We start from the raw sequence: 18081 nt of genomic DNA, 5'->3' as shown, positions 1-18081 counted from the left end.
GTCTTGGCGTTGTTCCGGGGATAAGGCATCGGAGAGTCTGACCCCTTCCACTGAGCCGTCCTGCTCGAGGGTCCTCAGCAGGTCAGGAAGGGGCTCGGAGTCTTCTTCCGTCCCACTATCAGTAGCCATCAGGAGGCTGAGTTCTGAGCGTACGAAGTGGGGTTTGAGTCTGTTGGCGTGGAGGACCCGTAGGGGGTTCCGGGAGGACTCCATGTCGATCAGGTAGGTGACGGGGCCCTTGCGCTCTATCACCTTGAAGGGTCCTGTCCATTTGTCCTGTAAGGCACAGGGTTCAACCGGGGACATCACCCAAACTTGTTGTCCCGGCTCGAACTTGATGGAGGAGGCATGCTGATCATACCATTTCTTCATGTCCTCCTGACTGGCTTCAAGGTTGGCCTTGGCGAGCTCCCTGAACCGCCGGGTCTGGTTGCGGAGGGTCAGGAGATATTTGTATACATCTGGAGGAGTCTTCTGGGGGGCCATCTCCCACCCTTCTTTGACCAGGCTGAGGGGACCCCGGACGGGGTGTCCATACAGGAGTTCGAATGGGCTGAAGCCTAGGGATTTCTGGGGGACTTCTCGATTTCCTTGCGGGTGATAGGGGGTCGTGAATTTGTAGGTGACCCCGCACTGTTGCCAGAGGGACTTCATATATTTCGAGATAAAGTTCGTGCCCCTGTCGCTGACGACTTCCAGGGGAAAGCCCACCCGGGAGAAGATCCCCATCAGGGCTCGGCCTACCACTGGCGCCGTCACGGTCCGTAGGGGGATGGCCTCGGGATAGCGAGTGGCGTGGTCCACCAGGACCAGGATGAACTGGTGCACTTGTGCCGTTCGGGGGTCCAGGGGCCCCACAATGTCTATTCCTACTCGTTCGAACGGGGTGGTGACGACGGGGAAAGGCTGCAAAGGTGCTTTGGTCTTTCGGCCGCTCTTCCCGCTGGCCTGGCAGGTGGGGCAGGTCCGGCAGTGGTTGGAGACATCATTCCGCATTTTGGGCCAGTAGAAATGGGTTACCAGGCGGCTGTACGTTTTGTCCTGCCCCAGGTGTCCGGCAAGGGGCACATCATGTGCTAGATTCAAGAGGAAGTCTCTGAAGCGGAGGGGGACCACCAGCACCCGGCTGGCCCCCAGCTCAGCAATCCTTTGCTCACTGTAGAGCAGGTCATTGTCCCAATAAATCCAGTGGGCCCCCGAGGTGTCTCCTGCGCTCTGGGCGAGGGCTTGCTGCCGGAGTCCCTCGAGGGAGGGACAGGTTCTCTGCTCCTGTCGGAATTGTTCTTGGGTGGGGCCACCCTCTTGACGCCACTGAGCCATTTCGGGAAGGTCCCGGAGCCGATCGAGTCCTTCTTCTGTTTGTTCCGGAGAACTGGCTTCTAGGGTGGCTCTCTCCGGGACGATCGGGGGAGGAGGCTCTGGCCATTCGGGTTCTTCAGGACTGGGGATGGCGCGGGCGGCCATGGACCGGGTCGTTACGCAGACTCATTCGGGGAGGCCCAGCATCCCCAGGTGCTCTCTTCTCTCGACGGCTGCCCAGGGAGAACTTTCGAGGTTGTTCCCCAGGAGGCAGTCCATGGGGGCATCATCGCGGACAGTCACTTTCAGCATTCCGGATACTCCTCCCCACTCGAAGGGGACGCAGGCCATCCGACATAGGCTTTCTGAGTTGTCGGCCGACCGTACGGGGCAGAGGACGTTTGGCAAGATCTGGTCCGGGGTCACCAGATGACAGCGGACGGCGGTCACACTGGCCCCGGTGTCGCGGAGGGCTTCAGCCCGGTGCCCATTAATGTTGACTCACTGGCTGTACTTCTGCGTGTTGGCGGGAAGGGGTGCCCGCGGGATCAGGTCTCTTTCCCCTAGGCAGACCAGGGACATGGCGGCTGGTTCCCACTCGGGCTGGTCTGGCTCGTACTCTTCCATGTCTTCTTGGGTTTGCTCTTCTCCCAGGGCGGCGGCAGCGACCTGGCGGGGCATAGGGCTCTGGTTCTTTGGGCAGTTGGGATCGTTGGCGTAGTGGCCGGGTCGCTGGCATCGGTGGCAGGTAACGTTGGCGCGGAACCCTGGTCGCATCGGGAGGCTCCCTCTGCCGGCCGGGGGCGGGGTGTTGCTGGCGGGAGCCACCGGGACGGTGTCTCTGCCCCGACCCTGGCCTCCTCCTCCCCCTCGGGGGCGATGGAGCCCTTGAGCGGCTCTGTTCTGTTCGCTGGGCCCGTTTCGGGCAACTCAGGTGCTTTTCCATCGGTCAGCCTCGGCGGCGAGCTGCAGAGGTTCAGTCAGTTTACTGTCCAGGAGATGCTGCCTGAGCTCGACGAAGCAGTTGTTAGAAAGGTGCTCCCATACAATAAGGTCAAAGAGTTGCTCGTAAGTGGTTACCTTGCTGCCCTTGATCCACCCCTCGAAGGCTCGGCTAAAGAAGTTCACGTACTTCACCCAAGTCGTACCCGGGATCCGTTTGCAGTCGCGGAACCTCTGGCGGTACATCTCGGGCGTGAGTCCGTATCGAGTGAGGAGGGCGGCTTTCATATGGTCGTAGGATGTCATCTGATGGTCCGGGAGTTGCAGCAGGGCGTCTCGCCCTTCGTTGACGAACCTCCCCCATAACCCGGCACGCAGTCGCTCCGGGGAATCCGGTGGGAGGTCATGGCCACTTCGTAGGCTTTGAACCATTGCTGGATATCATCATTCCGGTAGTATTCTCTGACGACATCCTTTGGGATGTGGACCTTGGGGTCCGTACTGACAGGGGGTCTCGGGTGCCCGGGGACCCCGAGATCTTTGTTCTGCCTCTGAATCTCTAGTTCCTTTAAGCTGCGCTCATGCTCGTAGGCTAGCTTTTTCTCTTCTAACTCTCTCTGCCTTTGTTTCTCTTCTCGCTCTTCTCGGAGCTGCAAGTGTTCCAGAGTTATTTTTTGTTCCGCCAATTTGAGTTCTCCATCTAAGCGAAGTCGAGCCAGTTCCAATTCGTGGAGCCTGCTCTTTTATCGTTCTCGGGCCTCCTCTGGTGAGAGACCCGGTCTTCTTTCTTCTGTCGGCGCAGTGCTTATTTCGGTTGTATCGAGGCTTTGGTTTTGGGGTACGGCCGTACCCGTCTCCGCCCAGGATTCCAGGGCGTGTTTGAAGTCCTCTTTCGTGCTCAGTCCTGTGGTAGTAATGCCCAGTTCTATGCAGAATTGTTTTAGTTCTCTGTGGCTGTATTCTTCTAGTTTTTCCATCTGGAATTTTTCCGTTGTTCCGCTCTCTTTTGTTGTCATGGTGGTTGTGTGTCGTGGGGTGAGTTACTTTCTGTACAATTATCCGTAGGCTCGGATCGCGCCGCTGGCCACCAATGTTAGACGGGGACCCGGAGGGTCGGCCGAGTACAGGGGGAGAGGCCTCTGCTGAGGGCCGTCTCCAGCGATCGTACAGACAAGTAACTTCCCCCCCACAGATGGACACCACACAAGGATGAGATCAACACACTTTATATAAGGTTCTTGAGGCAAGGTGATACGATACAGGAGGGTCAGGACACGAGGATCCTCCCAATTCTAGTCTCTGTAGGGGAAAGGGTAGCGGGACAGTCTTAGTACCGGAGCGGAACAGGTGCGGCAAGAGGGAAGCTCACAATCCTCGAGCTTGGGGATCTGCAAGGATGGGCTGCGGCAGCGCCAGCAGGCTAGGATGATAGTTCTCTGCAAGGAAGGGCCGCGGCAGCGCCAGCAGGCTAGGATGATAGTTCTCTGCAAGGAAGGGCCGCGGCAGCGCCAGCAGGCTAGGACGAATGCTTACAACGAGGAGGGCCGCGGCAGCGCCAGTAGGCTAGGTTGATGGTTCACGACAAGAAGGGCCGCGGCAGCGCCAGCAGGCCAAGACGATGGTTCACGTTGAAGAGGGCCGCGGCAGCGCCAGCAGGCTAGGTTGATGGTTCACGACAAGAAGGGCCGCGGCAGCGCCAGCAGGCCAAGACGATGGTTCACGTTGAAGAGGGCCACGGCAGCGCCAGCAGGCTAGGTTGATGGTTCACGACAAGAAGGGCCGCGGCAGCGCCAGCAGGCCAAGACGATGGTTCACGTTGAAGAGGGCCGCGGCAGCGCCAGCAGGCTTCGGAGATGGATCACAAGGAAGGGCCGTGGCAGCGCCAGCAGGCCGTCAAGGATGAGTTCTTCACGGTGTCTCTCGACTCCAAGATACAACTGGCTTCCTGCTCTGGAGCTGCCCCAGTTATAGGTCTGGCCTCCTTTGATGTCCGGACCCTCGCGCTTGGAGGTCGGGAGGTCCGGGATGAGGGAGTCCAGACACCCAGCAGGGGGGTGGAGCCAGTACCCGGGGAGGCCGGGGGCGATCGACACCTGGCGGGGGAGAGCCAGCGACACTCCTTCTCTCATTGACCTGCCAAGTGGTCTCTTCACCTCCTGGGTGGATGGTGGTGCCTCGATGTCGGGGCCTGGCCAGGCCCAGGGTTGGGGTCGAGCCGAGGCCACGCGGCCTCGTGGTGTAGTGTCCAAAGATGGCGGCTGGGCCGGGGCAATGGTGCTGTCGGGGGCCCGGGCCAGCTGTTACTGGGGTGTTCGGGAGCTGGAGTCCCGTTGGGGATGGGTTGTGGGTTGCCTCGGTGGGTTGCCGGGATGGTTCTTGCTGGGAATACAGGGAGAGCCGGGGTCCGGGCCCTGTCGTGCGGGGAGGGAGCGGGCCTTCCACGAGGCCTGTCCAACATTTCCTTTTGACAGAGCTCAGGTTTTCTCAGGGCACACAGAGTTCTGCTTATTTTTATGTGCACCCGAGGGATTTTTGTTTAGATTTTTCTGATCTAGGTGCAGGACTACTAGTACCACAATGCACCGGATGAATGTCACCAGTAGTCAATTGAGCAGTGGAAGGCCAGTGTGTAAGGGTGAAATGGAGGATGTCTTGGAAAACTAATGGCACATGACCCTTCTCCTACAGTCTTTCCATTATGAATATTTTTGCTTATTTTGTGGTGAGTCCCCAGCACATGAATGTGCATCAGCGTTGGTTATATTTGTTTTTCCCTGGTTTTCAAAAATGGGATTTACCTTGAGTATGGGGGAGCTGTCAGTGACACTGAAGCATGCAGAGTCTAGGGGCCTGTAGAGAAGGGGACAGTGCACTCATTGTTATTGGGCAGGTGATGGAGTCACGTGACCTTCAGGGATCAGTGCCAGGGGAGCCCTGACGTGATCAAACGTCACAATGTAGTCGATCTGTTCTGCTGGGGGTCCTTGCTGCCAAGACAATCATTTGACTTGGGGTCCCTGTTTATGGTCCTTGGCACATTTCTGCTACAGTTGGATTAAATGACTCTGCCTGGGTTAATAACAAAGTCTGTGATTAGTGTCACTCAAAGTGTCACACATAAGACCTGGAAATGTCACGCACTGGCACAATGCAAATATGAAAACGTCACATGCAAACAGACCCAAAACCTTGGCAGCCCTGTGGAGGACTGTGGGGAGAAAATGAGGATTAAAGAAAAAGTGCTGTATAAAGATGTAGAGACTGAGGAAATAGCAGATGTTACTGGGACTATATTAGAAACCACAGGTGAAGAGGTCAGAGATTTTAAGTGTCTCTGATCAATGTAGGGTGACCAGACGTCCCCGTTTTCCCAGGACGGTCCCTGTTTTTGGAGAAGTGTCCCTGTGTCCCGACACTTTTCTCCAAGTGACTCAAATGTTCCCGTTTTCAACCAGTGTCCCAGGTAAACACAGAAAAGTCCCTGTTTCTCATTGTTCCAGTTGAGCATGCACGCGCATGCTCTCTTTGCACTGGCATTTGCTAGCCTGTGATGTTTTATTGATTTTTGGCAAATATATGCTGTAGTCCTTAAAAGTGTAAATGTAATAAGAAGTACTAATGCTGCTGTGTAAAGGAGAAGGGTGCCAATAAAAGACCTCAGATTTGTTGTCTGTAATGCTTTATCTTGGTCTGTAGAAGGAGCTGTCGTTGTTGTCCTTTTTCTATGTCTATGACAGCTGTCAAATAATCCTACTTTTATGTCTATGACCTGTCCCCGTTTTTTGTTTTAAGAATCTGGTCACCCTAGATCAATGGGAAGAAGCAGTTAGGAATTAAGAAGCCCTGGTGGGATGGCCCAGTTACTTAGGGTGAGAGGAGTGGTACTGAGGGGAGGGAGAGGTATACACCATTACTGAGGGCAGGCTTTGGAACCAGGACAGGCCAAGAGGTGTGTATGAGGGCAGTGGCTGAAATGATGCAAGCTTGCATAAAACAGGGGAGGTGGAGAAAGAAGAAGCAAAGAGGCCAGGGCTCACAGCAGAATTATGAAGAAAGCACAGGCATGCTTCATAGGTTTCATCCACTAATGGTTAGTGTTTTAATACAGACGTTCCCTCTCAGTGGAAGTATCTCAGTGTGCTTTGACAGTGTATCAGGAGACTAACCATTGAAAGGTTGAAGCCTGGCGGCTCTACTCATCTTCGATGAGTCCAGTTTGCCGGGTTGTGATACCAGAGATTGGAGGAAAAGATTCATTTTGTATCGCTTTTGAGGTACAAAAGTTTTTGCGTAAAAAGTTTTTGCCTGCTGAAAGTTGATTCAGAACTTTATTGTGCGGCACGACCTATTTTTGTAGGATTATTCACCTACTTATATATGCTCTACCCCAATTTTCCTTCCAGCTGCCTCACTGTGCATACGCTGCCACCCAGTATCTTACCCAGCCTGGACTGGAACAACATACTCCAGTTCTGTGACTGTTGCGCTTGGTCTGATTCGACTATTTGTAATTACATTCATCGGCATACATTGCTATTACTCACTGTCGGAAATGGGGGTCTCTAGTTGGCAGAGGTAGGTACAAAAGGGCCATTTCCAACACTCACAAGTGCATGTTTCTATTATGTGCCATCAATTATTTAATATTTTAATTGTAGAATATGTCACAGTCTATTGCTTAGTGTCCTACTGTATGTGAATTCATCAGAGACCATTCTTGCACGGCCCTCACCTAATCGTGAGAGCTGTCAAGTAGATCCCGCCACATCATACGTAGAACTAACCAACTCAAAAGAGATCTTTCCCACTAGATTTACTACTTGACTGGAATGCATCGAGCAAACAACCTAAAGCCGGACCAATCTCATAGGGTAATGTAAAAGACGGTATTAGGTCTGAAATGGATACCAACACCAAGGATGTGTAACAAGAGCATTTACGCCTACAATGGGTATATACCATACCATTTGCTGGAATAGAGTTTTGGAGAAGTTAGAAAACACATAGAAGTAGAGTGTCTTTTCATCTTGAGAGTGATTTCCTGAACCCTGACCGACTATTCGAGTGCTGCTTAGCTTTCAGGGCAGGTAGTTTTCACTCAAACCTATTGACCTATGTAGACATGGAAGAAAGACTATTGGTCACATTGAACATCAGGAATCAGCGGGTATCTGAAAAGATGTGAAAAGAGCACGCTTCTGTGCAGCGAGCACTGTCAGAAGTCGAAATATGCCTCATAGAATCCATTTTTATTGTTTCACACTGAGTAGCACGACCACAATACTATGTGTTAATGCGCAAAAAAATTAAAGAAATGCAAATAAAATGTGTACAGTCATTTTCTCTTCTACCCAGTACCCCACTGTACCTCTTTGTACAATAGTCCCATTGCTCCACATGAGGCTGAGAAGTATCAGGACACATTGGAAGTTGTTGTCCATGACTCACACCACCTATTAGAAAGAAATACAGTGTTATCAATCTATGAAACCTGATGTACAGCAGACTGTTGTTTTTGTTGAAGTGGATGCAAACAGAGTGGGGGAACGCAGTGTGGGGGAAACAGAGTCAGGGAAATTTAATTTGAATAGATTTCTTTCAGGCCTGATTTGGTCCTTGACGGATATCTTGTCTGCCTTATTACCAGTGCTATGTGATGTAACACCCTTGAAAAAAAGCAGAGAGGTTATCTGTAATGTTTGTGATGAAGTACAATTCCACCAAACTCTTAGGCCTTATGTCTCATGCCCAATATAGGATATCATAAAGTAAGGAAGGTTTCTCCAAAACAGGACATAATTCCCACTTTCTTTCAAATATCCCACTTGGGGAAGATTTGCTGTAAACACTGGTCAACACAAATAAAGGTAGTTCAAAGATCACGGATGAAAGTTCATTACCTTGATGGGCTATCCTGCAAAGAAGGATGCATCAGGAAGATGAGAGGTGAAACAAGTTCACTTTTTATCAAACTCACACCACAAAATAGATCAACGCGTGACAATTTTTTGTATAACCAGTATTTTTACCGTTCAGTGGGACCCATGCCTAATTTGAGCTGGTGATTTCCGGTGCTCAGCACCGGCACTTAATTGTCAACACCGGACTTGTAACAGTCTGCCACATGGTGGCGCTGTCTGTCTAGCTTAAAGATGGCACAACAACAGTTGTTTATTAAATCAATATACATTAAAAATTACTATTCGCTGAATTGTCACACTTATAGGAGTATGATGGTTAGTATGTGTGTTGGTACTGCCATTGGCAGTACTGGAGTGGGGGGAATGTGTGTTGTAAGCTGCAGTGGCCTCCTGACAAGGGCCCCGGCACTTATTCTTTTACAAATTAAGCACTGAGGGGGCCCAATGTTATTCAGATCAGATTGATATAAGGGCAGTAATTCATGTCTGGATTTAAAAATATGACTTGAAGTTTACACAAAGGTCTCCTCAAAAGGTGTATGTATTTAATAGATGTGAGGAACAGGCTGGTGTAACACTAATAGCCACTGTCTCAACTGACCATTAGCCAACTCTAAGCTTATGTAACATTTTATATTTAAACTTAAATTTAAAAATACAAGAATTTATACTTTCTAATACAAATCTTTCACCTGAACCTGATGGTTGTAACTGTTAAAAAAGCTGCCACGGTTAAAAGTTATGACAGTGGAAACTGTGGGTAATAGTAACATCTGTTATTTACAGCACTTAGAAACAGCAGACGCGCTGTATGATGCTGGTTACAGAAAAACACTAGGCACCTCAAAAGCCTGAGTCTGGCAGAAGACAGTCTGTGCCTCTCAGGAAACTGTGCTGCTGAAAAGACTGTGCCCTTCAAAAGTTGTTCTGAGTAACCAACTCTGACCCCGATAGTATGTGCTTCTCAGAGGTCTATGACTCTAGGCCCGGAGTGACCCTCAAAAGTTTCTGGTCCTTGTTAGTCTCCATACTTCAGACATTTGTGGCTAAAGAAAGGTTCTGCCCCTAAGATAGCTCTGTCCGCTGCGCGAATGGATGTATATAGGGGCATATTTACAATAAGTGGCGCATCCCTGCATATCAGCAGGGATGCGCCACTTATTGTGCGCCATGCCTCCGCCACAATGGATGCGCCACATTTACAATGCGGCGCACCATGAGGTAAAAACGGCACAGATGCGTCACTCATCTGTGCCGTAAAAGTGGTGCATTGCTTGAGTTGCGTCGCAAGCGTGACGCAGCTCCAGCAAGGCTCTAGGGTGCCCTATCCTTCAAATGCTGCGTCAATCCTTACACCTGCTTCAAGCAGGCGCAGGGTTTTGACACAGCATGGGCCCAAAAGTGACTGAGTGAAATCTTGTAGATTTCTCGGAGCCACTTTTAGGAGACGTTCCTGCGCCGGAATGCCCCCCCCTGCGCAGGAACAACTTGTTGTAAATGCCCCGCACCATGGCGCATCTTTTGCGCCACCGCTGCGTCACAAAAGTATTGCAACTGCGGCATAAAAGAGGCGCAAGGGGCTGGTAAATCTGCCCCATAGTATTTAAATAGCGCATACCTAGAAAAAATGAGTGTGGCGCAATGTGAGTTAAAGGGCAAAAATGGATAGGTAACCATTTCACCGAAGGTGCAGCATAATTTGTCTTTAATCAAATAACAAGTGCCATATTTGGACTATTGTTGCTAAAAAAATCAAGAACACCTCCTACAAAATGTGTTCCTGCAGTGGTGCTTTTTTCCCAGTAGCCATAATGATAAAAAAAAAAACAACCACATATGGGTACTGTGGGTAATGTTATGTCAGACAGTTCTATCATTGTTCCTTTTTTCCCTAATCTAAGGAGTATTATCCAGTGGCGGCTAGTGCCATTCACATGTTTCTTCTGTGTCGCTCCACGAATGAACGGAATGCAAACTATTATGACCTCTTTGCATTCCGTTCACCTTTGGAGTGACACAAAAGGAACACATACCTAAATTCAGCAGTGTCGCGTTAACTACCTTTTGACAAGATTGCGACCCCGCTGCTCTGCTCACCTGGGTCCTCCTGTGAGCATTGTTAGTAACCTGGCTTTCCACTTTGCCTATGTCGACCCAGCGCAGCCCAGCCCAGCCCTTCTCAATACTGCTTTTTAAAATACAGAGTATTAGACTCGGATTGCAGTCAGTACTTAATTTGTAACAAAATAGGTGCAAGGGGCCTGTCAGGGTCCTCGTCAGGGGGCCACTGCAGCTGGAGCCGCTTATTGCACCTTCAGGCATCGCCAAAGACAGAAGCCACACAACTATTAACCATCACACCCCACAAGTGTGACAATTCAGACTATTCCAGGCCCCTAAAGCTGTAAAAATGACTTGGGCAGCAGGCATGAGTCATTTTAATGTATATTGAATGAATAATCAATTGCTGTTGTGTGAATCTGTAATTTAGACAAACAGTGACACCATGTGGCAGACTGTCATAAGTACCAGTGTTGAAAATGAAGTGCCGGTGCAGAGCACCCGAAATAATTGACTCAAATTAAGCACTGAAAGGGTATGAGAGCAGCGTTGGGATTGGCTTGAGCAGGACAGCCCATTGCTCCATCGGAGACCAGAGACCTAACGTCTCTGCTCTGCAAGCTCTCTAAACAGTGCAGTATTCATAGACCTTTAAAGTGCGCATGTCAGATTGGACTCACCTGAGCTTTTATCCAGCCTGACATGCACACTTTTAACTTACGGCAGCCCTTTGATCTACGTTACGAGAGGAGTACCATGCCTCCTCCTCCTCTTGCACTATGCAACGCCGGCCGCCGGTGGCGCTGCATCATTTATAAACGTTTTTTTCTGTTTGGCTGTTAAGTGGCATGGCAACACTCATTTGTCATTATGCTTGAGCCGCCGCTGGTATTTCCCCGTCAAAACGGACATGGATGCCTAGCAAGTTGGGAAAAATTGTAAAATGCATGTCTGCGAAATGGTATATTGGTACTGGAAGTGTTTTACGATCTTGAAAAAACTTTTTTAAAAAAGACAAGTCCTAAGGGCTTTAAAGGACGTTACATGTTTCTTCATATGATGTACCTGTAATAGTAACGTGATCCACAGTTCTGCAGCTATGACTGAAAATGACTTGCCACCCAGTGAGTACAGTTGAACAGAAGAACCAGGGGCGGCTCCTCCACGTGGGTGGAGGAGAGTCGCCCATGAATACCATTTTATGTTTCTGCTTCTCCCACTGTGAGAAAGCATAAGGCAGGGTTCGGTTGCGGGCCAGTAGCTGGGCAGTCCTGCTCCAGGCAGGGGTGAGTGGCTAGCCCACTGATGTGGGCGCTGACTGTTTGGTCGGCCCCAGGGCTGACAAAACCAGTCATACGCGCTCTGCATTTTCTCCATGTAGGCTGCATGCAGCCTTCATAGAGAAAATGGCCTCCCCATAGACGCCTGTGGGGTCGGTGTCCAAGCCATTCACAATGATGCCATTGCACCTTTGTGATTGGCTTAGGGGAGGGGAGGGAGACTGCCTGCTTCCTGTGTGGAGAGGAGACAATACTATGGACCGGAGGCGAAGATAATTTTAATTTAAAAATTAACCCCCCGTCCCTGCGCAACCCCTTCTCCACGCGAACTCCCTGCCCTTCCACCCACAAGTCATGCCGGCTGCAACTGAGTAGAACATAAGCTTGGAGACCTGAGCTAGAGCAGAGAGCTTGTATGAGCGTACGTCTTCGCAGTTTACGCTGATATTGCTTGGGTCATGTTCATAAAAGCTCTATGGGCGAAGCCCCAGGACTTAAACAACTATTACTAAAAGACAAGGGGACCCACTAGGTAAGCAAAGACCTGGGGTATCAATTCAACAAAAGACAAAGGTCCTTGACGAAGAGAAATAACACTTCCAATAATTATAGGCCACAATATGCACTATAATAAACAAGCAGTCCAGCCGGACTGTTTAGAATTTATTCGATAATTTAAATAGGTAAAATTTGAGCAAACCAACAATAAAGCAGTGGGACACAGTCCTGTATCCACCAGGACTTAAACAAGACACATTCCAGGAAGGGAGTGAATTTCTCTGCGTACTTGAGGCACCCCGGTCGCGTGTGCGGAAATCATGCACCAACCATACTGCCACACTTGGACACTACAACTGTTGTAACAAATTCCCCTATTGTACACATTCATTGCATTACTTTGTACTCTGTATTGATATCAAGGAAGACTGTAAAATGCTCTAGATTTTACATCATATATTGTCTAACTTTGTATCATGGTGAACTGTTCCATCGAGTCAAGCTGTAGATTTTTTAAATGTAGATGTTGAAAAATGTTCTCCAAGTCCAGTTTGATCCCTTTTGAGATGTGGGCTTCCCCGTCTGTGCTCGTTTAGAGCCAGGATGCTACTAGCACCTCAGAGTGCAACCATTAGATGGATGAGGCGACATTAAGCTGCTCTTCTAACTCTCAGATGGTTGCTTTTCACTCCACCTCCGCCCATGGAGAAGGGGGGAGTGCAGCTCTGGGATATCTCTGTTTGGGCAAAACATGGCAGTGACTCATGTAGCTCTTAATCAGAACATAAACTACAGTGGTGTAGATGCTGGTTTCAATACCTTACTAGAAGCTTGAAATTATGTTTTAGATGTGTATCGGTTTCATTGTTTGATTTGTTTTTCTTTGTGGATAGTCCGAAAAGAAGACACCTCTCCTTCATTAGTTGGAGCACAGGAAGTTCAGTCTATTGACTGTCTTGAACCAGGACAAAAGGCTTCATAATTGGGTGTACTAAGCCTATCTTCAGGGAGTCTTCTGGCTTTCTTAAACGATGATGAAGCATGTCACCGACCAGGTCGGTGAGTGAGGGGTTTATTAATAAAGGAAGGACTCTCCTCTTTTTTTCAGTCATCCCACTCAGACCGCTTTATCTAAGCAGTCTTTGATGGTACTCCTCTTTTGTTTGTTTAATTTCTTAAACCTAGAACACAATTTAGTAAGTCTGGCCAAAGGGATGCAGAATGGCTCTCTGTATATAAATTGTGATTGGAGTCTTCTCACCATGCTACCGTGTGGAGAATATATTTCTCATAATTTCCAGTTTTTCGTACAGTGCTTACTAAAGCAGCTCTTCTGTTTGCTCCTTGTGAAAACATAGACCTCAACAACAGATTTTTGTAAAGACATAGGGCTTATCTACAGTCTGATGAGCAGGTTAGTTGGTCATAACGTCTCATAGCTTATTAAAAGTGCATTATATCCTACGGCACTTGCAATAAGGTGTATAGGGCATATCCGTCACACATTGATGGAGTAACCCAACCCTCCAAGCTCTAAACCATGATCATAGACTCCATAATGTAGATTGCCACAGTATTGACCTTTCAAACCTGACTCGCTACAAAATATTCTACCTGCTTGGTAATTCCTTGATCCCACCATTCTAACCGATCACATATACACCACAGTTGGGCCAGATTACTATTCTAAATCCCAGTTCTAGTATATTTGGAAGCAACAGCTTCCTGGTGGTATTAGGTGAAGAAGGATATATTGACATAAGATCAGGATTTTGGAAGTCTTGGCAGCTTTGGAGCCTTGCAAATGATGATGTTGAGATCCATGTTTGACACGCTGGATATTTATCCACCTCAATGGGCGAGTCACCTTACGGTGATTAGTGAGTGTAACCAGCAGAGTGATGGAGGTGATTGCCACACATGCATTAATACAACAATCATACCAGTATTTGACTTGATAAGTGGATTTTAACCAGTGAGACACATGTGGTTGCCTCTCAACCAGTGGTTGGATTGTCCTAGAGGAGAGTGGAGAAAATTCCTGAAAGGGTGGCGGCTATGAAAAACTGGTGGAGCTTATGAAAACCGTCATGTTTCAGCCTGACATGTGCATCTCGGCCAGCCTCAGCCGGCACGCACAGGTAAGAGCGGTGCGGTGACGGGGCGGGGTGGAAGTCGACAGACGACGGGATAAGTAATATTAAATAAATAAAGCCACTTACTTTGCGCTCGCTGCGTCGCCGTGTTGGAGATGCAGCAAGCACAAAGGGAGTGGTTTTATTGATTTATTTATTTAATATTACTCATCTCGTTGTCTGGCAACTTCACCACCCCTCGCACTGCCTTGCCTCTCCGCTCTTCCCTGTGCGAGCCGCCACTGTTCTGCTCCTTTTAGAGGCAGTGAGTAATCATACTTCATTGGAGGCAGTTTGCCTCTGCTTGAAATGTGTGAATCATTTTTCCAAGCTTGGAGATCCTGATTCATAAAGGAAACCTATAGGTAATAGGTCGGCGGGCAAGCGGTGCAAGCGAGATGGCCCCTTTTATGACTCCGCCCTCTACGGCTATTACAGCATTGGTCATATCTCCCTCTCATGTATTATTCATTTGTTCTCATGGGTCATGTTTTGGGATGAGTTGACTGCTCCCCTCACAGAACAAAAGAAGAGAGAAAGGTAAGAAGGAGAAATAAGATGGGTAGGGGAAGAAAGATTGGAGGGAGAAAGTGGGAAGGATACAGGAGGGGTGAAAGAAAGAAAAGGGTGATAGTAAGAAAATGTGAATGGAAGGAGCCAAGACATGAAGGAAGAAAAAGTGAAAGTGAAAATGAAAGGAAGAACAGAAGCAAGAGTGAAAAGAACAAAGGACGAAATGGGGCACGGGTGGGTGGAATAATGGATAGAATGATAATGGGTAGAAGGGTAGGTCGATGGATGGATGGATGAGTGGCATGACAGAGAAATGTGTGCACAGATGTATGGAGTGGTGAAATGATGGAAGTTTGGAACGGTGAAAGGATGTATGACTGGAGGGTGGGTGGAAGATGAATGAATAGATGGATGAATTTAAGGTGAATGGAACTATTTTAGGAAGGGTCGATTTGTTCACTCTGGGCCTGATTCACAGAACTAACTTAAGAGAATATCCTAAACTTAATACAATTTTGGTATTCACAGAAGGCACTTACTCATTTTGGTATTCACAGAAGGCACTTACTCATTTTGGTATTCACAGAAGACACTTACTCATTTTGGTATTCACAGAAGGCACTTACTCATCAATGAATAAGTGCCTTCTGTGAATACCAAAATGTGTAAGTTACTCAAAATGAGTAAGTTACTAATTTTAGTATTAACAGAAGGCACTTACTCATCAATGAGTTAGTGCCTTCTGTGAATACCAAAATTCGTAAATTACTCAAAATGAGTAAGTTACTAAAAATTAGTAAATTGCTCATTTTGGTATTCACAGAAGGCACTTACTCATCAATGAGTAAGTGCCTTCTGTGAATAACAAAATGAGTAAGTCACATCTGTGAAAAGCGAAATGGTAGCAGGTTTAGGATTTTGTCTTAAGTTAGTTCTGTGAATCGGTCCCTCTGTCAATATAGGGTTAGTTCTACGTGTGGGGTGTTTTAATTTTGTGGCTACTCCCTTGAGTAGCAGCCCAATCTTGTATTCCTCCAAAATCCTTCCTTTGTTGTGTATTTCTTTAGTCACATTATCCTTGCATTTACTATTACTAATGTCGTGGGAACTGGAAGAAGCCTTTTCCTTGTTTTTATTTATTTCTGGACTCAGAATGTGAGACCATGTCTGTGAAGTTTCTTTCATAAATTAAAAAATAAATTCTTAATGTCCACTTGACCATTCTACAACTTGGCCTTTAGTTCAAATACAATTGTCAGCTATAACGTCTTGGTTTCTGACAGTCGACAAAATGACTTCCACTAATAAAGTATAATCCTGCGATTTTCTCCATTTATTATTTCAGCACAATTAATTACAAAAAGTAATGATCAATTAACAATATAAAATATTGGATCAAACTTATGGAACTTACTGTTGTTCGACGTTTTCAGTATTTTTCAGCTGCCTTCTTTGCCCAGCTGCTGAAGGTCGGTGACTTCTTGGAGTCAGGCAGGAGAGAGGCACAGACAGATGTAAATACCATCTATAAACTTTGTTCTGCAAACAGCTTATGTACAGGACCCTTTTTATATTGGAAGGATCAGTGGCCATATGTAGTCAGGGTCAGTGTCCTGGAGGTCGTCACTTCCTGTCAATGATCAACACACTCTACTGTTCAGTGTGCACGTGCAGGAATTGTAACTGGCGCTAAAACAGGATTACATTGTAAATTATGCATGTCTTCAAGGAAACATGTGTTTTTGTCAGTCAGTCAAATAAGCTTCATGATCGGCCATACGGCCATAAAAAGCAATACAAAGATTTCGATAAAAAGCAACATTCAGGGTATTTCATGACCAACAGAAATAAAAAGCAACATTACATACATAAGATATCACAATTAAGTCTCAAACAGTTAAAATATAAAGTTAAAACATGTGTTTTTAATACTGCCTGGATTCATATGTTGTAGATCATGTACAAAATGCACAGGTCGAAGTGAGGGGGAACACCTGGGAACTGCATTCAATTTCTATTTATAATTCTTAAGGCTGGACTTCAAGACTTCGCTGGCAGCTTGGTTTCTTGAAAACCTGCGGATGGCCAACATCCCCAGTAGCCACCTCCATTCTTCACAGAATATACATGAAAGGGAAAGAAAGGCATTTAAAGGCATTGATTAGCCAGGACGTTTATGAATGTATCACCAGCCACAGAGTGGCCCAGTTACCAAGAATGCTGATCAGCCAGCAAAACCCCACCGAGGAAAAAAGAGCTTGAGACAAGCTATGCCAAATGCCATAGGTCTGATCTGTTTATATATAAAAGGTTATGGTAAAGGCTGTGGGCCTGAATTCCTTATTGCTAAAGGCATATGTTAAATCTAACAGGCCTTCCTGGAACTGACTTAAAAAAAAAACATATGGAGTAGTCTTCCATAGTGAGATTTATATTTTTAACTAGCTGACCGATATAAAAAGAACATTTTTACAGTGTAAGCTCTGATAAATGCAATAGGAAGCGGTTTAATGCATAAGGACATTGTTCTGGTTTCGGGAAATGCTTGCTGTCCAGAGACAGAGATTTAAGGTTCATGTAATGTATACTTTGAGTCTGGCTGAATCTTTGATAGCTCGCTGTAGGCTGAAGAAAGTGACCAAACTAGGGCCACCCAGGTCAGTCCCGACCTCCTCTAGCCCTCCAAGAAATGAAGAGTCGATGACGCAGTAGAGCAATGGTGGCTGACGAGGGACTGTCTCTAACAAGCATAAAGTTACATTATGTATGTTGCTCATTGCACCATCAGGATTCAAGCAAGCCGGGCCGACGACGGCTGAAATGCCAGAAACCGGTCCCCGGAAGCTTGTTTCCTTCCCAGTATAAGAATCGGCTTGGTAGTTTGGTTTGCCCTGTTCCCATCATGCACTGGGACAGGAACAGACTCATTTGCATGTAGCCAGGTTCTGAGCTGGGATGGTGCAGTGAGCTAAAAAACAGTGATGGATCAAGTCCTGATCTTTGGACTGGGTAAGAGTATTCTGCATCATTCAGAAACTCTGTCCATCACCACCCCCTTTTCCAAAAGCAGAGCACACAAAGACCTGCCTACTACGGAAAAACACTGGTAGATGTCGTAATACAATGGGGGGTACAGAACATACGTTTCAATTCCGCAGCCTGGTACAAGCTATATACCGGCCAAGGTCGTCTGGCTGATCCTCTCTACTAGGCAGGTGGGAGAAGGCCTCAACTCAGAGAGAAAGGCATGCATTAATGAGCAGGATTCAACATCTACGAAACGAAACTCACCAAGGACCATTTCTCGTGAATGATATAGTAACAGTTTTGCTTATAAGACAAGATGGCATCTACTAACACTAAATGGTGGCACAGATGTCAACCTAACTTACATAACATCTACCTTTGTTAATTGTGTATACATCTAGCAAG

The 18081-nt window shown here is 47.5% G+C and overlaps 1 protein-coding gene across 1 annotated transcript in view; it reads right to left on the bottom strand.

The window, feature by feature from the left end:
• The window catches only part of LOC147673414 (mucosal pentraxin-like), a 42808-nt gene extending 26475 nt beyond the window's left edge, over positions 1-16333 (bottom strand). Inside the window, exons 1-2 of the mRNA XM_086947282.1 lie at positions 16064-16333; positions 7610-7694 (exon numbers count right to left, since the gene is read on the bottom strand). Coding sequence (XP_086803408.1) covers positions 7610-7682 — 73 coding nt within the window. The 5' untranslated portion in view covers positions 7683-7694; positions 16064-16333. The remainder of the gene's footprint in view (positions 1-7609; positions 7695-16063) is intronic.
• Between the last annotated feature and the right edge of the window lie 1748 nt (positions 16334-18081).

Source organism: Lissotriton vulgaris, chromosome 12 (assembly GCF_964263255.1).
Source record: "Lissotriton vulgaris chromosome 12, aLisVul1.2, whole genome shotgun sequence".
NCBI lineage: Eukaryota > Metazoa > Chordata > Amphibia > Caudata > Salamandridae > Lissotriton > Lissotriton vulgaris.
This window is presented reverse-complemented; position numbering and strand designations above follow the sequence as displayed.